We start from the raw sequence: 22,256 nt of genomic DNA, 5'->3' as shown, positions 1-22,256 counted from the left end.
GTGATGGTTAATACTGAGTGTCAACTTGATTGGATTGAAGGATGCAAAGTATTGATCCTGGGGGTGTGTCTGTGAGCGTGTTGCCAAAAGAGATTAACATTTGAGTAAGTGGGATGGGGAAAGGCAGATCATCTAATCAGCTGCCAGCATGGCCAGAATATAAAGCAGGCAGAAAACTGTGAAAAGGCTCAACTGGCTTAGCCTCCCAGACTACATCTCTCCCGTGCTGGATGCTTCCTGCCCTCAAACATCAAACTCCAAGTTCTTCAGCTTTGGGACTTGGACTGGCTTCCTTGCTCCTCAGTGTGCAGATGGCCTATTGTGGGACCTTGTGATTGTGTGCATTAATATGACTTAATAAACTCATATATATATATATATATATATCCTATTAGTTATATATATATATCTCCTATTAGTTCTGCCCCCCTAGAGAACTCTAATACAGTCAGTAACTTCATAAGCAGGATTTTCACATTGGGTGGCAGAAGCTGGAGTTTCTACTGTAGATTTAGCACCAGCCTATGGTACTAAGCAGATAACTTACTTCCATAGATATTCTAAAATTGTTAATATTGAATTGTATCACAGAGCGTTCTATAATCATTTAAAATGAAACAATTTGAAAAGACAGAATATTGATGAATGATAATATTAAAACCAAATTAATAACAACCATGAATTAATGTTGGCCAAGTAAAAAGGAATTGGCATAGATTTTGATAATTATTAAAAATGATCATGAGGCCAGGCACGGTGGCTCATGCCTATAATCCCAGCATTTTGGGAGGCTGAGGTGGGTGGAACACCTGAGGTCAGGAGTTTAAGAACAGCATGGCCAACATGGCAAAACCCTGTCTCTACTAAAATATGAAAATTAGCCACGTATGGTGGCGGGCGCCTGTAATCCCAGCTACTTGGGAGGCTGATACAGGAAAATGGCTTGATTCCGGGAGGCAGAGGTTGCAGTGAGCCAAGATCATGCCACTGCACTCCAGCCTTGGCAACAGAGTGAGACTCTGTTTCTAAATAAATAAATAAATAAATAAATAAATAAATAATCATGAAAGTAAAAAAAAGAGAAATATATAAACATAAAAGATAATTCAGAGAAATATTCATTAGTTTTTATTCACTAACAAAAAGATAATGGTTTTATGTAACTTACATGATTATTTTGGAGATTTTCCAGCAATGATGAATCACTAAATGTTTTTTCATCTCCAAACTGTGAGTTCTGCCTGAAGGGGGTAAAAAATAGAGTAAACCCAGTTCATTTATACAAACCCACTGATCTATTTGTTAATGTACTTTATAAGTAAAGTGTTATGTCTCCAAACCCTTAATAAATTAATTTGGCCTGCATTTCTAAATAACATCACAGATTTCATGACTGCATCATAAAATATATTCAAGCATTCTAAAATGTGAAAGATGTTTGCAATATAATGAAAAACAGTATTTTATAGTTCATTTTTTCTGGAGTTAAATTATATTGCAGCCACATGAAATTTTAAAAAATATAAAAAATAAAACTATTAAAACACCTGGAATTGAATTTCTTCCATTTCCATAATATTTTCAGCTTTTAGGATTCTAAGAATTAACGAAAGCTATTATACAAAATAGTCTTCTATTTTAGTCATGATCTTTTATATGTAGTGATGAAAATCATATGAAATAAGAACATTAATAAACCATTTACAGAGTATATCAACATTTATCATTCATATCTGAGCAAATATTTATAAACATATTACATTTGTTCCGTAAATGTAAGAACAAATAATGAAAGTATGGAATTTTTGTGTTGTGGCTATCTTCATATGAGCAAATGTATTATGTACTTCATATGATATAAATGGAGTCAATTATCTATGCAAACTAACTATCATTAATCTCATGGCCATACAATTTAATACAAAAATACTGAGATTCAAAGGAAAAACAAGGAACACAAGTGGGAATGTCAAAAGAAAAGGGTACAGTTTGCAAAGTTTAGTAAAAATATATACATCTGAGCTTTAGTGCACAGAAGAAAATTTCAGATTTCAGTAAGGGAAAAAAATGTGTCCAATACTAAACAATTATAATCCAGAAAGCTTTTCATCACAACATTTACAAGTTACAAACAGTAAATGTCAACATGTCAGATATCAAGACTGTCATATTGTAAAGACAGCAGCTTGACAGGAAGGAAAACTCATTGAAGAAAATAGAATTTGAAAGAATAGAACATATATAGTATCTTCAATCGAACACATTTCTCCAGGAAACTGAAGGAGGAAGTTAGAATGTTTATAATGGAACACATATTTACATGTAGTAATTTGGTCTATTAAGTCTCCAAATCGTAAGAAAAATACATCTTTATTAGCAGGTAGCAGTTTAGAATGATCAAAATATCCTTGGGGGCCAAAGTGAACACCTCATCATCACTATCATTATTATTATTTCTCTAGTTTTAAAGATAGAAGAAAAAAACCGAGAACTTTTAAATGACTTATCAATGTGTAGACAAAAAGATAGCATATATCTCTCCTCCAAATTTACCATTTATTAAAAAGAGTTCATTACTTGAGGCTTTATGAAATTTTCCTATTAAAATATATTCATAAATGGTGTGCAGCTGCACTTTTCTACTTGTTAAACTGAAATGTCAAGGAATACACACAGTAACATCTTGCAAGAAGTCTATTTTCTTTCCAAAGAATTCCAGACTAAAAGCCGTTTAAATCTGAAGATATATCTTATTAATCTCACCAATTCTTTCATTTTATAAATCAGTTACTATAATTGACTTAATTTTCAAACATATTTATAAATGAGTAGCTCTAGATATGCAATTGAAATATTTACATGGACATACCCCATTTTCCATTCACTAATGAAGGTTCTGTCAAGAATAATGCTAAAAAAGAACTCTTCATCTAGAAAGTGACTTCCTTCCCAAGATAACTAAAAAAACCCAAAACAGGCTGGGCGCAGTAGCTCAGGCCTGTAATCCCAGCACTTTGGGAGGCTAAGGTGGACAGATCACCTGAGGTCAGGAGTTCGAGACCAGCCTGGCTAACATGATGAAACCTCATCTCTACTAAAAATATAAAAATTAGTTGGGTGTGGTCCCAGCTACTTGGGAGGCTGAGACACAAGAATTGCTTGAACCTGGGAGGTGGAGGTTGCGGTGAGCCGAAATTGCCCCACTGCACTCCATTCCAGCCTGGGTAATAGAGCAAGACTATGTTTCAAAAACAAAAACAAAAAAACCAGAAACAAAAAGCATAAACAACTCATCCTCTAATCAGACAGCCTGGGTTGGATGACTCAGGCATGGAGCTTCCATCACTCCTCTCCAAAATTGTACAAAATATTTACTTTTAGTAAAAATGAACAGAAAAAATTTGCAAGCTTATATCAGTTAAAAATAAGAACCATCACATTAAAAGTAAAAATAATAGGACTGTTAGTTGACAAACTATACGATTTGTAAACTTTCACAAATAAAAATGCAAGCCAACATCAACATTTGGTTACATTTTTGCCTAGCAATTTTCAAGTGGCACTTTGCTTCCAAGGAGACAATGACATCATGGTATTTTGCAAGAAGCAATAAGGCAGGGAGTATCACAGTTAAGGTAAGGAGAACCCAGAAGGGAATCCACAATGTTATATAATTTGCAGCTTCTTTGGGCTGACTTAAAAGTTATCATACATTGTAACTACTCATTTTCTGATCGTACAAAAATGAAGAATCTCTATAGCAATAAAAAAAGATTCAAAGAATATATGGCTTAATCAGTATTAGCTGTTCTTGCATATGACAGTATGTACTAAGGACTTTTTTTTAATTCAAAATTCATGTCAACAGGAGAGCCACCAGAGAAAAGGAAGAAAAGAGCTGAATCCATACTTTTCAACTTGTAAACCAAAATAAACTCCAGATGGATCAATGATTTCATAAATGTACTAAAGATATGTGAAATATATTTTTTAAAAACCTTATGAACGGAAAAAGCTTAATTCAGAAAACATAATACACAAATCTGGCTACATAAATCTAAATATTTCTGCACAGCAAAAACTATGGCAACAGGCCGGGTGCAGTAGCTCACACCTGTAATCCCAGCACTTTTGGAGGCTGAGGCAGGAAGACTGCTTGAGGCCAGGAGTTTGAAACCAGTCTGGGCAACAGAGCAAGATCCGCCTCTGCAAAAAATTAAAAAATTAGCCAAGTCTGGCGGTGTGCACCTGCAATCCCAGCTACTTGGGAGGCAGAATGGGGAGGACCCCTTGAGCTCTGGAGTTTGAAGCTGCAGTGAGCTATGATGGTACCACTGCACTCCTGCCTGGGTGACAAAGGGAGACCATCTCTTAAAACAAAACCAACTTCTGCAAGAAAAGTCAAAATCTAAATGACAAACTAGGAAAAAATATTTCCAACTTATAAAGGTTAATTTCCAGGGAATAAAAAGAATTCCCAGAGATCAATTTACAAAAAGATCAGCAAGGTAGTACAACAATGAGCAAAGAATATAAACACACAGTTCACAAGGAAGGAAATGTAAATGGCTTTATAGATATATTCAACTTTACCTCATAATGAGACAAGTGAAATTTAAATGTATCATTGTGGCAAAAATAAAACTTGACAACTTTCTGCTGTTGCAATTGTGGGAAAAATAGTAAAGCAAATATCATTGGTGAGAACATAAACTGGTACGAATTCTAAAAGAAAAGCAATTGGGCAAAATTTAAAATTTAAAATACTTTGATCCAGTAATTCCACTTCTAGGAATTTATATTGTTTAACTGGTACAAAATACTGTATGTACAAATGTATACTTTGTAGTACTTTTGTTTTGATTTTATTTTTGAGACAGGGTCTCACTCTGTCACCCAGGCTGGAGTGCAATGGCACAATCTTGGCTCACTTGGCGTACAGTGACATAATCTCAGCTCACTGCAACCTCTACCTCCTGGGTGCAAACGATTCTCCTGCCTCGGCCTCCCAAGTAGCTGGGATTACAGGCATGTGTCACCACGCTTGGCTAATTTTTGTGTTTTTAGTAGAGACAAGGTTTTTCCATGTTGGCCAGGCTCGTCTCGAACTCCTGACCTCAGGTGATTTACCCATCTCGGCCTCCCAAGTGCTGTGATTACAGGTATGAGCTACTGGGCCCAACCCCTACAGTACATTTTTAATAGCAAAGAGTTAGGAAATCCAAAGGTTCATCAGTAGTGCTGCTTAAAAATACTGTGGTGCATTTACAAACAAAGGGAAGCTTTTTATGGAATATGAAAAAATCTCAAAGATACACTGTCAAATGAAAAGCTGGTACAAAGCAGCGTGTACAGTATGCTTCACTTTCTGTAAAAATAAGAGAAAAAATAAATGCATGAATATTTATAGGAGAGATCTGTAAGGATACACTTGAAATTGGTTGCACAGGCTGTCTTTGGTAGGGGAAATGGAGGGCTCCATGACAGGGAGGGGATCAAAACCTTTTCTTTTACACCCTTTGAATTTGTAACATGTTAATGCATTGTGAACTTAAAAAAAATCAAATTTAAAACAAGTACAGAACCCATTAGTCATGTGAAATATATAAACACCTTACCATAAATATACATTATACACATACACATATTACACTCATGCACACACGAAAAAAGCACTATAACTTTAAAATAACACTGTTTTGTTGTTTGGGTTTTTGTTTTGCTTTTATAAAATTCATCACTTTAATGAGTAAGGAACAGGGAGGGCAGCTCAGACATACCACTAGAATGGGAACTCACGGCTGTCTATACATTTGAACACTTAAGGAAGCAGAATGACAAACTACACATTCTTTAACATTCCAAATGTCCTAAGTAGACAGAATTGTTTAGCACATATAGGGAACTTCTTTATTTAGGAGCTGGGAGCCTGCAATTAGGGGTGCACAGAGAAAAGTATAAGATTTTCAACACAGATCTAAATATTAGATTGGTGCAAAAGTAATTTGAGATTTTTGCCATTTAAAAAAAAAAGAAAACAAAAAACAAAACCTGCAAAAACCACAATTACTTTTGCACCAACCTAATAGTTTTCATATTTAACAAGTTTTAAGTAGAAAATTGAAGTTCTGAATTTTCATATGTAGCTTTAACTTATTTTAAACATGTTTATTTACAATATGGATAGATAATGGGGCTATTAAGATTTTCTCATACTGTGAGGCACTGCAAAATATATATGTAAATTCAAGCGAATATAGCCATTTTATTGGTCTAATGTAACTGAGTATTGATTTGGGAGTGAAGAGACAGCTTGTTAGCACCAAGCCACACCAATGGGGCTTGCTTTTTATCCAGCGCGTGCAGGGCTGCTGCTCAGGACAGGACACCTGTCCGCATTGGGACAGGTGTGCACTGGGCCCTGGGCCAGCCTGAGGAGTACTTACGGTCTCCTCAATTCCATTTCAAAATTCATCACAAGGTCCAGGGTCAATAATCATTTCCAGAAAGAGCTGCAATGCGGGGCCACTCACACTGAGGTGTACGTGCCAATGGCTCAAAGGGTAGGCAGCCCTCCAGACATCCCTCTGGGAAAAGGCCTGAAGTCAGCCAGTGACTCTGGGGCCCCTGGCTTACCCTTTGATGTTTGCTATTCCCCAAGTAGTCCCACTCACAGTGATGGCCCACTCACAACCTCAACCACCTTGACACTGACCTCTGTAGTTACAACTTTTCTTCTTGTATTTTCAGAATTACCTGCCTACTCCAATGAGTAGCTTCATGAATCGGATGAGGTCTGTCTCTTTAAGACTTGCGAGACTCTTGCAGGGGGCTTGCAGTCCTTGGACACAGGGAGCCTTTGCAGGGAGCACCACCAGCTCATCTCAACAGGAAGTCGCTGGCTCTTCAACTTGGACCTGCAGGGAGCTGAGCTCTGTGGCTCTTCCTCCTCTTAATAGGAGTGGATATAAATAGGGACCTAAAAACTGCTCCTAGCTCCTGCGCCACCTCCATCTCTCTCCCTGTTTGGTAAGACATTCATGAGGCTTTCCTGGGCCCTCCTGTGCAATTCCATGAGGTATTGGCCAGGTGTTAGTTGCACTAACACTCTAACACCTGAAGGTATTATAATGATGATCTAATGGTGGGTATCATGACAAAAGTCTGGCTCTCGGGGCCCTCGTCTTTCTGCTTTTATAATCTGATTCTTTAAGTTAACATAATTTTGATATAATAGTAGAGGCTCAGATTTCTTTTTTCTTTCTCAGAGGTCAGAGGTGATGAAACATGCTGATGATATCTCCTATTTGTCTTGGAGCCTCTTCTATATTGAAGGCCAGGTGAACACACGCCATTGACACATGCTCTGTGGAATGCTTCATAAAGGACTTGGTATAAAGAACTGATGGAACACCACGTATTCGACAGCCATGGCCATCAGCGGCAGGCAGAGATCCATGCTGGTGTCAAAGCTCCTTGCTGTGGCTGGTGTGAAATGGAGGTGGTTGTCAGGGAGGAGGCACCATGCAGTATAACCTGTCTGCAGTGGGCACCCTGTGTCACCTTGGAGGTTCTCCTGGAGGACCCACTGCTGCTGCTGCTGCTGCTGCTCCTGGGACCTCTGGCCTTGGGACCTGGCCAATAAAGCATTGTTTTGGGGGGAAGTTCTGTACCTCCTGCTTTTCAATGGCACAGTTGGCTGCAAATCAAAATTCATTGTAGGGAGATTTAATTTTTATAAATAAATTTTTTATTCAAAGTAAAGTCCAAAAATATGAGCGAGTGATTGAATTCAATAATAATATTTTTGTTAGATACTGGTTTTGACTAAAGTAATGAGGCTTGGTTTTCTATGCAATATGGTTTGGTTGTGTTCCCACCCAAATCTCATCTTGAATTCCCACATGTTGTGGGAGGGACCTGGTGAGAGGTAATTGAATCATGGGGGCAGGTCTTTCCTGTGCTGTTATCATGATAGTGAATAAGTCTCACGAGATCTGATGGTTATTACAAGGGGAGATTTCCTGCACAAGCTCTCTTTGCCTGCTGGCATCCACATAAAACATGACTTGCTCCTCCTCACTTTCTGCCATGATTGTGAGGCTTCCCCAGCCATGTGGAATTGTAAGTCCAATAAACCTCTTTCTTCTGTAAATTGCTCAGTATCATGTACGTCTTTATCAGCAGTGTGAAAACAGACTAATACATTAAATAATACATTAAATTGGTACTAGTAGAGTGGGGCGTTGCTGAAAAGATACCTGAAAATGTGGAAGCAACTTTGGAACTGCATAGTAGGCAGAGGTTGAAACAGTTTGGAGGGCTCAGAAGAAGACAGGAAAATGTGGGAAAGTTTGGAACTTCTAGAGACTTGTTGAAGGGCTTTGACCAAAGCCCGATAGCGATATGAACAATAAGGTCCAGGCTGAGGTGGTCTCAGATGGAGATGAGGAACACGTTGGGAACTGTAGCAAAGGTGATTCTTGTTATGTTTAACAAAGAGACTGGCAGCATTTTGCCCCCGCCCTAGAGATTTGTGGAACTTTGAACTTGAGAGAGATGCTTTAGGGTATCTAGTGGAAGAAATTTCTAAGTAGCAAAGCGTTTAAGAGATGACTTGGGTGCTGTTAGAGGCATTTAGTTTTATAAGGGAAGCAGAGAATAAAAGTTCAGAACATTTGCAGTCTGACAATGTGATATAAAAGAAAAACTTATTTTCTGAGGAGAATTTGAAGCTGACTGCAGAAATTTGCATAAGCAAGGAGGAGCCGAATACTAATCGCTAAGATAATAGGAAAAATGTCTCCAGGGCATGTCAGAAGTCTTCACGGCAGCCCCTCCCACCACAGGCCCAGGGGCCTAGGAGAAAATGGTTTCATGGGCCAGGGCCAGGATCCCTATGCTGTGTGCAGCCTAGGACTTGGTGCCCTGTGTCACAGCCACTCCAGCCATAACTAAAAGGGACCAAGGTACAGCTTGGGCTATTGCTTCAGAGGATGAAAGCCCCAAGTCTTGGCAGCTTCCACGCAGTGTTGAGCCTGTGGGTATACAGAAGTCAAGAACTGAAGTTTGGGCTGGCGTGGTGGCTCACACCTGTAATCCTAGCACTTTGGGAAGCTGAGGCAGGTCGATCACCAGAGGTCAGGAGTTCGAGACCAGCCTGGCCAACTGGGGAAACCCTGTCTCTACTAAAAATACTTAAAATTAGGTGGGCATGGTGGCATACGCCTGCAATCCCAGCTACTCGGGAGGCCAAGGCAGGAGAATTACTTGACCCAAGAAGGAAAAGGTTGCAGTAAGCCAAGATTGCACTACTGTACTCCAGCCTGGACAACAGAGCAGAACTCTGTCTGGGAGGAGAAAAAAAAAAAAAAAAAAAAAAAGAATTGAGGTTTGGGAACCTCTGCCTAGACTTCAGAAGATGTATGAAAACGCCTGGATGCCCAGGCAAAAGTTTGCTATGGGGTAGGGCCTTCATGGAGAATCTCTGCTAGGGCAGTGCAGAAGGAAAATGTGGGGTCAGAGCCCCCACACAGACTCCCTACTGGGGCACCACCTAGTGGAGCTGTGAGAAGAGGGCCACTGTCCTCCAGACCCCAGAATGTTAGATCCACTGACAGCTTGCACCACACACCTGGAAAAGCTGCAAACACTCAATGCCAGCCTGTGAAAGCAGCCAGGAGGGAGGCTGTACCCTGCAGAGCTATAGGAGTAGAGCTGCCCAAGACAATGGGAACCCACCTCTTGCATCAGTGTGACCTGGATGTGAGGCATGGAGTCAAAGGAGATGATTTTGGACCTTTAAGATTTGACAGCCATGCTGGATTTCAGACTTGCGTGGGGCCTGTAGCCCCTTTGTTTTGGCCAATGTCTCCCATTTGGAATGGCTGTATTTACCCAATGCCTATACCTCCATTATATCTAGGAAGTAAGTAACTTGCTTTTGATTTTACAGGCTCATAGGCAGAAGGGACTTGCCTTGTCTTGGATGAGACTTTGGACTGTGGACTTCTGGGTTAATGCTGAAATGAGTTAAGACTTTGTGGGACTGTTAGGAAGGCATGATTGGTTTTGAAATGTGAGGACATAAGATTCGGGAGAGGCCAGGGGCGGAATGATATGGTTTGGCTCTCTCCCCACCCAAATCTCATCTTGAATTCCCACGTGTTATGGGAGGGACCTGGTGGGAGGTAATTCAATCATGCGGACAGGTCTTTCCTGTGCTGTTCTCATGACAGTGAGTTAAGTCTCACGAGATCTTATGGTTATTATAAGGGGGAGTTTTCCTGCACAAGCTCTCTCTTTGCATGCTGCTATCCATGTAAGACGTGACTTACTCCTCCTTGCCTTCTGCCATGATTGTGAGGCTTCCCCAGCCACATGGAACTGTAAGTTCAATTAAACCTCTTTCTTTTGTTAATTGTCCAGTCTTGGGTATATCTTTATCAGTAGCTTGAAAATGCACTAATACACTATGTGACTCAACATATTTCTAAAGGCAATTACAAAACAGAAATTTCAAAAACATTCTGTGAATCGGCTGCATTACTGGAATAAACAAATTACCTGCCAAGGTGACTGCTTTGAAGACTAACATGAATTTGGATGTGTTAGATCTCTTTGTTATACAGACCTGGAAGAATGTTTCAGTGAGCCTAGCTTTTGCAGCAGAATAAATGAATACCACTCACTTCATACATAATTATAGACCAGAATGAAATGAGAAAATAAATAAGACCAGAGGATAGAAAATACAGTGTAGTACTATCCACTGATATTGTGATAATACTAAAATCCACAATGAAATGACTAAGCACAGAACACTTTAAGGTGATCCTCTGGGGAATACCCTCATTAGCATTTAAACAATTATCAACAAGAATAATGAGAAACTATATTAAACAGTTGAGAAAAAACAAATCATATGTTATTTTGGATTTGCTTCAAAATGATAGTGGGGGAAAGGCATAAATGAACTGGTCTTAAGTGCATATTATTGAAGCAGGTGGATCAGTACATCTGTCTGCTTTTGTTCACGCTTAAAATTTTCCACAACAGAAGACAGAAAATGAGAAAAAGTAATTATAGAAATACACAGTTTTAGAAAATGAGCATATCTTAGGGCTACATTGATGTTAAGAATAAATAGATTTTTCCCTTCCAATCCAAAATACTGACACTATCAATCTAGAGTAGATTTTTAATAAAAAGGAATTAATCTGGTTAATCTGATTAATTAATTCCTTAAATAAAAAGGAATTAATCTGGCATAAAAAGGTTATACGCCAGCTGATGGTTCTTGGCAATGATGAGAAAACCAGGTTAATTCGCAATTGGTAGCTACTGGTTGAGAAACAGTTTTATCTCTATAAACTATTTATAGTAATATACCTAAGTGAGTAGAGCTACAACCATCATGTGATTATCTTTAATGTTAACAGAATATGTGGAAAGACTTACTATATTACAGGTTGCCTTCAAACTCAACTAAATGTAAAGATGTAATCTACATATATCTAAGAGGTAATTATATTTTCTTGGCATTTTTGTGAATACTGGTTCAAGTAGGGCAGTAAAAGACATATAAGCTCATGGGTTTTATACATGGAATTTAATGAACTTTACATGAAACTGAAGCTGCCCAACAGCCATACTGGAATGCCCTCTCAGACTGTGGATTTATAGAGTCATCTACACTCTTTACTCCTGAAGATCAGGGTGAAGATGCAGTCAGACGCCTGGAGCACAGGATTCAGCTGGGATCACACTTTTGATCTTGGTCTCACTGGCAACGTGAAACCAAGTGGATGAGGTTGAGCAAATGCTCAAAGTTGTGCAAAGTTGTATGCCTTCAGCTAACTCTACTCAAATGTGCTAAATTTTACCTGCTTCATCTGCTCTTGCCTAACACCACAAGAAATTTACTGGAAGAAATTCTAGGTTGAAAAATATTAAATGAAAAAGAGAAATATCAAGATAAAATGACTGAAATTGCAAGGCTATCTTGTGATCTAAAAAGCAGATAGTCTTTAAAGTTCTTTAAAGTCCACAGGATGTAATGTAACCAGTACTGTTTCATAACCAGGCTGATGTAAGTTTCAACTCTCACATCTACTCGTTTTATAATTTTGGGCAAACTGCTTATTAGCTTCTTAGCCTGAATTTCACCATCTTTAAAATGGCCATGTCAAATATGTTATGAGGATTAAGTGAGAGCACCAGAACTAACACTCAGTGTGGGCTTACTATGTGCAGACACTATCCAAAGCACTATACAAACAGAGCTCATCTAATCTTCAAAACCTCCTGATGATGCAACTATTATAATCTACGTTCTTCCAGATGAGGACATGCAGGCAGAGAGTTAAGTAACTTGCTCAACAGCATCAGAAGAATGAAAATCTAAACTTGGTTGCTTAGTATCCAAAGCCCACATCTTTGATCACTCCACATAACCCTGGACACAGCGGTAGCTCAGGAACATTAGTTCTTTCATTTTTGAAAATGAAACATTTGAAAAGAAACATTAGTTCTTTCATTTTTGCAGGCCTACAGGTAATTAATTATTTTATAGATGGAGAATCCAAGTATATATTTAAAATAAAGCTTGAGGCTGGGCATGGTGGCTGACACCTGTAATCCCAGCACTTTGGGAGGCTGAGGTGGGTGAATCACCTGGGGTCAGGAGTTTAAGACTAGCCTGGCGACATAGTAAAACCCCATCTCTGCTAAAAATACAAAAAATTAGCCAGGTGTGGTGGTGCGTGCCTGTAGTCCCAGCTACTCAGGAGGCTGAGGCAGGAGAATCACTTTAATCCGGGAGGTGGAGGTTGCAGTGAGTCGAGATTGCGCCACTACACTCCAGCCTGGGTGACAGAATGAAACTCCATCTCAACAAATAAACAAACAACTCACTTTACTGTAATGGTAGTGAAAGCCTTTCCTATTGTTATGTTTTAAAATCATTACTATCTAAGTTTATATGTAATTATAAGTGGAAATGTATAAGCAACTTATGACAAAGCTGACACTTCTTATTTGGAGCTACCTAGTTTAGAATATCGAATTTTCCAAAAGGGTGTTTTACAAAAAGAACTTACTAAACTAGATAAAATGACATCCTCTCTTTCCAGCACCAATAAAAGTTATGAAACAACCTTTATCGAAAGTAGAATATTTTGAATGACCTGAGTGAACAAATACCAATTTTTAACATTTCCTTCCAATATTAAGAAAAATATGGAGAAGGCAATTTCTTGTTAGGAGTAACTGAGTTATTTTAGAGGATATGTATATCACTTCTACACTAATGAACAATATTTAAAATTAACAGAATTATGTTAATGTTACAGAAAAGCAGATATAGTCAAAATTTTAACTACTTCTCAAAGGATTAAATAAGAGGGAATATATACAATATTAAACTTGAATTATCCACTAATAGTAAGATGCTTTGGTACATTTAAAAATGTTAAAAATTATGAATGAACTCCCATTCACAATCGCTTCAAAGAAAATAAAATACCTAGGAATCCAACTGACAAGGGATGTAAAGGACCTCTTCAAGGAGAACTACAAACCACTGCTCAGTGAAATAAAAGAGGACACAAACAAGTGGAAGAACATACCATGCTCATGGATAGGAAGAACAATATTGTGAAAATGGCCATACTGCCCAAGGTTATTTATAGATTCAATGCCATTCCCACCAAGCTACCAATGACTTTCTTCACAGAATTGGAAAAAACTGCTTTAAAGTTCATATGGAACCAAAAAAGAGCCCGCATTGCCAAGACAATCCTATGTCAAAAGAACAAAGTTGGAGGCATCACGCTACCTGACTTCAAACTATACTACAAGGCTACAGTAACAAAAACAGCATGGTACTGATACCAAAACAGAGATACAGAACAATGGTACAGAACAGAGTCCTCAGAAATAATACCACACAACTACAGCCATCTGATCTTTGACAAACCTGACAAAAACAAGAAATGGGGAAAGGATTCCCTATTTAATAAATGGTGCTGGGAAAATTGATTACCCATAAGTAGAAAGCTGAAACTGGATCCTTTCCTTACTCCTTATACAAAAATTAATTCAAGATGGATTAGAGACTTAAATGTTAGACCTAAAACTATAAAAATCCTAGAAGAAAACCTAGGTAATACCATTCAGGACATAGGCATGGGCAAGTACTTCATGTCTAAAACACCAAAAGCAATGGCAACAAAAGCCAAAATTGACAAATGGGATCTAATTAAACTAAAGAGCTTCTGCACAGCAAAAGAAACTACCATCAGAATGAACAGGCAACCTACAGAATGGGAGAACATTTTTTGCAATCTACTCTGACAAAGGGCTAATATCCAGAACCTACAAAGAACTCAAAGAAATTTACAAGAAAAAAACAACCCCATCAAAAAGTGGGCAAAGGATATGAACAGACATTTCTCAAAAGAAGACATTCATACAGCCAACAGACACATGAAAAAATGCTCATCATCACTGGCCATCAGAGAAATGCAAACCAAAACCACAATGAGATACCATCTCACACCAGTTAGAATGGCGATCATTAAAAAGTCAGGAAACAACAGGTGCTGGAGAGGATGTGGAGAAATAGGAACACTTTTACACTGTTGGTAGGACTGTAAACTAGTTCAACCATTGTGGAAAACAGTATGGCGATTCCTCAAGGATCTAGAACTAGAAATACCATATGACCCAGCCATCCCATTACTGGGTATATACCCAAAGGATTATAAATCATGCTGCTATTAAGACACATGAACATGTATGTTTACTGCAGCACTATTCACAATAGCAAAGACTTGGAATCAACCAAAATGCCCATCAGTGACAGACTGGATTAAGAAAATGTGGCACATATACACCATGGAATACTATACAGCCATAAAAAAGGATGAGTTCATGACCTTTGTAGGGACATGGATGCAGCTGGAAATCATTATTCTTAGCAAACTATTGCAAGAACAGAAAACCAAACACCGCATGTTCTCACTCATAGGTGGGAACTGAACAATGAGATCACTTGGACACGGGAAGCAAAACATCACACACCGGGGCCCATTGTGGGGTGGGGGGAGGGGGGAGGGATGGCATTGGGAGTTATACCTGATGTAAATGACGAGTTGATGGGTGCTGACGAGTTGATGGGTGCAGCACACCAACATGGCACATGTATACATATGTAACAAACCTGCATGTTGTGCACATACACCCTAGAACTTAAAGTATAATAATAAAAAAAAGTTTAAAAAAATGTTAAAAATTACTTGTATGTAGGTGTCAAAATGTATGACACTCCAAGCAATGGGCGTGTGGTGTCTCATCAGTTGTCACAAGAACCAAACAGCTGCCTGTCATTAACCCTAGGTGTTGTGAGATTTACTGAAAATTTTTACAAAATCTTCACTTCAGTGAAATAAATTCCCTGTTGAAAAATATTTAAATGATGTTATTCGACTTCAAAGTATATTGAAAATATGGCTTCATCATCAAATACATGAGTAATATGAAAAATAAAAATGTAATGACCTATAAATTCTCAATGTTTCTAAAGTTACCAACATTAAAAAAAACTATTTCCTGAAATTTCATTTGCCCACTAACTCATCATGAATTATAGAAATATCAAAATAAATTTGGACTCTCCAAGATGAAAATATACATTCACAAAGGGGAGGAATTTTAAGGTTAAAACCAACAAAAAACTCATAAAGTAGTGAAGTTAAACCTATAACACGCTGTTTTTAATGATGCCAAAATTAAATATATTAAAGTGCTTGGTAGCATAGTTTTCTAACATTCGGTGCAGATTTTTAAAATGTTCACTTTATAGCCTGAATACAGACTTATTAGAATAATCGTAAGAAACATAGAAGGAAATTTCTACTGCTTGGGCATGTTTCAGTAGCGTCTTTTAGTAGCTCTGTAAAGTACATAAGTAGTGGCAGAAGGTGGCAGTACTGAGCTAGAAAAACCTCAGAGGGCTTCAGGAGCTGTAGCTGAAACCTGAGGTAGTCCAAAGCCCACACTCTCGAATTGATCATTAGACTTTATTATAGATAAATAATGTAAAACTCTGGCAAACCTAATCTATAAACTACATGTTTCTAAAATAACTAAAGTTTCTCCATCAAAAATCAGGAATATTCAATAGATTTCAAGAAATATCTACTTTACAGCATTGTTATCCTACCAGCTCAGCAATATACTATATATACACACACACACACACACATACATATATATATATATATAAATAAAAGATAGTGAAATGTGTCTTACAAAACAATAAAATGCAAACCTTTTAAAGGGATCAATGAGGTGGAAAGTTCCATAGAGCTTACCATTCATCAGGAGAGCAGCCATAATCCTCAGGTTCAGGGACATGGCTTCAGAAAGCAAGAAGAGAGGCAGAAAGAGAGGAAAAATAATCACAGAAAGGCTGGAAACATAAAACCACGAAGAAGGGAAGTGGGAAGTATAAAAAGATGGATCATTGAAAAGTTAACAAAATGAACTTTTAGTTGAATCTGAAAGAATGGCAGTTAGTACAGTAAATAGAACATAATGATTCATGGTAGCTAAGCAGGTTTACAAAGTTGTCCTGTAACTGTACAGTCAATTTGCCTCTTCACTACAACATTTACTTATTTTATCTACAAAATTCACAATTCAGTAGGAATTATTTGAACTTAGCAGTTTAAATACATGCTAAAGCCAATGAAAAATTAATCATGTGTTATATAATCAGAATAAAATGTTTTAAGGTAACAAACATGCTAATATCTTGAAACAAACTATCACACTAATAAAATTTGTTAAATACATTTTGGAAGTAACTTTGGCTACCATGAGATGATGGTTACTTCAAAAGGCACATTAAAGTAAAAGTTACCTGCATTTCTATAATTAAATGGAACCTTAGTTTAAGAGATTAAATGATATTCAAAAATTTTCACTTAAACTATAATTCACTCATTAAAACACTCTTTATCTCAAACAAAAAACATATTCATCAGTATCTTCTTTAATTTCATCAATTCACTCATCTGAACACTAGGAAAGTCTGATAGATGTATTTCATTTCAGCCAGTCATGTATTCAACTGGAAGGGGCCCATAATACATGACAGATCAGATTTTCTTATTTTCCGTTTCTTTCATAATATAATCATTCGATACTTTTCCTGTAAATTTACTAGACATAGAGTTTTAAAATGCAGAGTTCAGTACAAATGAAAAGTCACTGTTATTTTTGACAAATATACAATAAACTTTGTTAAGAACTCATGGGATCCTTTCACTCCCTAAAAGTTCAACCTTTCATCAACCCAGCCAAGGCAGGGACTTCATCATTCCAAGACACCTCTTCCACTACCAAAACATTAATTTGCTTCCAGTGCAGTATCCACTATATCACTCCAATCACAATGGAGGTGGTCCCTTTTAACTCACTATTCTCTCTCCTACCAAAGGGCTTTTGTGCCTGTTAACGAAGAAGGGCTAATCAAGCCCTTTGCAGGCTGGACTCCAAGAAAAGGAGTTGGCATGCTGCAAAGCTCTGTGGAAACTGGCTGCAACTCCATGTTTAAAGCAATCACTTCTGATCAACCTCAAGGCTTGGACCCTAGCCCATGGACTGTGCCAGGGAAGGGCCTGGTACTACCCAAGCAACACTGAGCATGGTCCTGCCAAGCTGCACTAGCCCCGATCTCATACTAGGACACGGGATAAAATTTCCCAAGTCATGCAGCTTAAAAGTTCCAGAGCTCAAGTGTCAGAGACCCTCTCCCCAACTCTGGCTCAGCCCTGGAAGAATTCTGAGCACTACCTAGAGCCCAGTCAGCAGTAGGTGCCCCGCACACCTGCCACTGATCCTATATGCAAGTTTCCCTCTGACTGCCGCTCCAGAAGCTCTGGTGTCTACGTGGTATCTGGCTTTTTGCCTTTGCATGTGCCTGTGCTGTAATATCTACCTGGTAAGTTCCTCAATCAAATTCATTCTTAGATCTCAACTCCAGAATCACTTTCTTAGGCATACTTCCCTGCCTTCCCTGTTTAGATCAAACCACCCATCATAGCCTCACATAGACCTCTATACTGTGTTAGGACTTTATATTTGTCTATATGATTACTTAATTAGCATCCACTAACTACCAAATAGACTATACACTTTAGGCAGGAGGAAATCATGTGAACTTTTGTCTATTTTGCCTCCATTATCTGTCAAAGTGTCACATGCATCAACACTTCACATATGCAGTAAATAAATGAATGGGGTTGACTGGCATTCATCACAAGTCATGGTGAGCAGTAAGATAAACATGGTTGTAACAAGATCTTGGGGGTATTATAATTGTGAAATTTCCGTGGTGAATCTCTTCTCGGGGTTAAAGTAGCAGCCAATCCTTTCGGCAAATATAGAGCTAAACCAAATACTGTCAAGTAAAGTTATTCACATAGTATATTCATATATAAAGATTGCTAAAACTTATTTTTCATTTAAAGGGAAAATGCAAATGATGTTAATATGAATTAAATGCTTTGTCCACACACAAAGCATTATTTAGCTTGCTTAACAGAGTTTCTTTTTATAGACCGTACGTTGTTAAGCCTCATCCAACTTATTCTAAAAGTAAGGTCTAAATTTTTTTTACAAAGATGGCACTTAGGGCTGCATCCCAGAATCTTTACTCTATTGAGATTTGTAGCCACTGAACAGAGAAACTGCTTACCTATTCCGGGTATTCAAGTAGTTATTATAAAACTGACTTATTCCCTACAGGAAGCAATTAGCTGAAATGATATTTTAATAACTAATATTTATAGTAAAATATCTAGTTTGTCATAAATTAAATTTACAAATGATGTCACAATTACTTACATTTTGCTGTAATTGTCCCATAAAAAGATCTAATGAAATAATCTAATAATTTTAAGCACACAGTGCATTCCTAACTAAAAGTTGATTTCTACAAGATAATCATCATCGGCAACGACGTACAAATCTTTTTTATTTTATTGCCCATCATGAATCCAATTGGGGGCAAAGGTTCAGGGAAATGAAAGAAAATTTATTAAAATTAAATTCTGATGTACTGTTTTAAGTGTTAATTATAATTTTCTTACAAATGTATAGAATACACAGAACTAGCTAGGAATTATACTATCAGGAAACTTCAAGCCTTATTTTTCTAATTGATAAGACACAACAGAACTCACTTGAACTCTGTCTGGGGTGAAACTGAGCTGCACCTGATGTTTTGGCAACATTGAGGCAAAATCAGCTCTGCACTTGTAACTCCAAATGCTTTTGTCAGGATATGAAATTTTGTGTTACTCTCTGGTTTTGCCACCTTCCTGGGGGGATTAACAACTTGGTTTCTTCCACTGGGATTAGAAGTTCTCATACATAATAGTTCCCACATCAAGCAATTGTTAAATGCTGCTCTGGGGAAAATGGGATAGCAAAACCAGGTGATTTCCCCCGTCTAGATTCCCATAAGCCAAGAGTGCCCAGAGGAAATCCACACGGAAAAGTGCTTGACAGTAATTTCTCTCACCCCTTCATATCTAACCATGGAGACTGGCTGTAATTAAGTAACAGTGTTATGTTCCCTGCTGTAAACATGTGGTCAAGTCAGAAGTCATGGTTTCTCCAAAATCTTCAGACATCAACAACTCTCTATGATGCTAACAATCCAATAACCCACCAGGATGTGTTTGGGAAGGGACACTGATAAAAACTCAAGGTTAAGGATGCCTAAAAGCACATACACAAACATGATCACTGGCAGCAGTTTAACTAGCTTTACTCTACATGGCTTCTGGTATTCTTGAAAATATACCATAACCAAAGAGGAAACAGATTTCGGCTTATGCAGTTAAAATTTGCAAACAGAAACTTTTGTTTTTTATTTCTAAATATTATGTTAGATTTCATATCTGGAAAAGGAGCTTATAAATGGTTTGGTCTCACTATCCACATCTTAAAGAGTAGGAAATGTCTGAAAATAAATTTTCTAGGATTACATGGTCAATTCTAGACAAAGCCAGAACTCATGGCTTATGACTGTATCTCAGTATTAAGAAATATTTCCTCAAGAGGTAATTCACTTCACTGGCAATTTAATCTGAATGACAATACTAAGCTCAGATCCATCCTACACTATAACAGTTGTTAATGATGACATCATTGAAACAGACACAGAAGAGCACTGCTCTTTAGAACTACTGCCTAGGAGCGTTTAAGTACCTCTTCCAAGAATAAGAGAAAACCTGATAAAATGCAGAAGAAAAGAGAGGCTAGATCTGATTTTAGCTTTCTGTTCTGATAATTTCACAATCAATGATTACTAATTTGATGAACCTGCTTACTGAATTAAAAATCATACAAAGTAAAAAAACAATGCCAATTATTCAACAGGTCACTGTGGAAATACTAGTTATAAATGAATACATAATTTGTGTAAAAAAAATCACCATAAATCTGACAATGTGACAAACTCTAGAATTGCAATAGACTTTCATGTTCTCTACTGGGATGACTGTGGGTTGAATATATAAGCACAAGATGTCAAAAAGTGTGGCTGCAACTCTCCTGCTCCAGCAGCAATTTGTTGGGGGGAGGGTGGAAGAGCCAGGTGAGCCTCTTTAATCTAAGGAAATGAGGACATCTTCAGATAAAGATGAAAAACAGCACCCAGCCCAGTAAACAGTAAGCATGCTTCTTAAATCAACAGCCTGTCTTTACAGTGTGAAAAAACCACTCAATCAACTGTCTTTTTAACCTCATTTATACATATAGTTTAGTCATTTTTAGTCAAGCTCTCATAACCCAAAGAACAAGGATGTCTAGGAACAACCACACACTTTTGGGATTTTTCATGAAATAGTTACTTATTTATAATTTTAACTAAGGCATTTTCAAAATGTAACACTCTTTGTCACTGGCTGACTGCTCAGAGTGAGTGGGGAAGAGTGGGTGCAAGCCAGGAAACCAAGAAGTGTCCATGCTTGTATGAGTAGGAGATTGATATTTTCTAGTCTCACTTGTAGGTAGATGAGGATAATTGGCAAGTTTGACAACAGGCCAATGTCAACCCACCAGGAGAGTGTTCACCTTTTGATGTCTTTTCTAGGAAATGTAGAAATTAATTTTCTCACATTACGCTATAAAATATTTTAAAGAGAAGGCTATGGAACAGCTTGTAAGCATATCTGGAAATAAGAAATACATTAAACGGGTGCTCAACAAGCATATTCTAAAGAACATTAACAGCCTGATAAAAGTTTCTGATTATATTAATTATCCTCCAGATTCAAGAGTTTCACGTCTCTACCTCCTTTCCATCATCAGAATTCTAGATTCCTCTATGACTGCAAAAAGGAGAGATGATAGAAGAAAAAAAAATATCAAAAAGGGTAACTGTCACTATTTTAACTTGAAAACTGCCCAAGGCCTGATTATCTGTCCTTACCAGATCCAAGCTATACTCTGATTTATAGTAGTGTAAAGGGAAATACGTTTGTTCCTTATTACCAGGGCAAGAGAGAGACTTTCAGCAACACTAAACACTGAAGATACCATTGGGCAGAGCACCCGCCTCATGTCATCCCAAATGAAAACAATGCCAAACTACAAATGCGAAATATACATGTGTCCTAAAATTACAACAGCTGCTTTTTAGACTAAAAAAAAGAAAAACCCACACCCTCCCCTAATAAGAACTCCCAAAGGTACCAAACTGTTAGCACTAATTAAACATGTATTTCATATCCTAATTAAAGGGAAAAACTCACCCATAAGCAACTCCCGCTATGGTGCACTTCTTAAACTGCATTACATTGCATGTTAGAGTACCAGTTTTGTCAGAAAATATGTATTTAACCTAAAAAAGTTTAAAATTTCTCATTAATATTTCAAAATATGCCAGTCTTTTATAGAGAAAAAAAATTCTCATGCTTTTTATTAACATTGCAGGGGCACAATGAATATTACTAAGGGATTACTTTCTGCACATTCATCAAGGAATATATTCAGCTTTTTAAAAAGTATTTTACAAATGAATCTTTTCACATATGAATACTAAACAGTATCACCATACTAGACAACTAAATTATATAAACATATGCCTCAGTATGGTCTGAATTTCCACTAGAAAGTGCCACTACCACCACTTAACATTTATAGAGCACTGAAACATTTATCAGCATTTCTCAATG

The 22,256-nt window shown here is 37.5% G+C and overlaps 1 protein-coding gene across 4 annotated transcripts in view; it reads right to left on the bottom strand.

The window, feature by feature from the left end:
- ATP8A1 (ATPase phospholipid transporting 8A1) overlaps positions 1-22,256 on the bottom strand; it is a 266,458-nt gene that overhangs the window by 154,801 nt on the left and 89,401 nt on the right. For 2 of the 4 annotated variants that reach the window (XM_050791502.1, XM_050791503.1), the window contains exons 14-16: positions 21,834-21,922; positions 16,377-16,421; positions 1,169-1,241 (exon numbers count right to left, since the gene is read on the bottom strand). In XM_050791502.1, the coding sequence (XP_050647459.1) occupies positions 1,169-1,241; positions 16,377-16,421; positions 21,834-21,922 (207 nt within the window). The remainder of the gene's footprint in view (positions 1-1,168; positions 1,242-16,376; positions 16,422-21,833; positions 21,923-22,256) is intronic. The other 2 variants (XM_050791504.1, XM_050791505.1) reach the window with 1 other exon arrangement.

The sequence above is a fragment of the Macaca thibetana genome, chromosome 5 (genome assembly GCF_024542745.1).
Source record: "Macaca thibetana thibetana isolate TM-01 chromosome 5, ASM2454274v1, whole genome shotgun sequence".
NCBI lineage: Eukaryota > Metazoa > Chordata > Mammalia > Primates > Cercopithecidae > Macaca > Macaca thibetana.
Note: the sequence above shows the minus strand (reverse complement) of the source record. Positions and strands in the feature narration are given on the sequence as shown.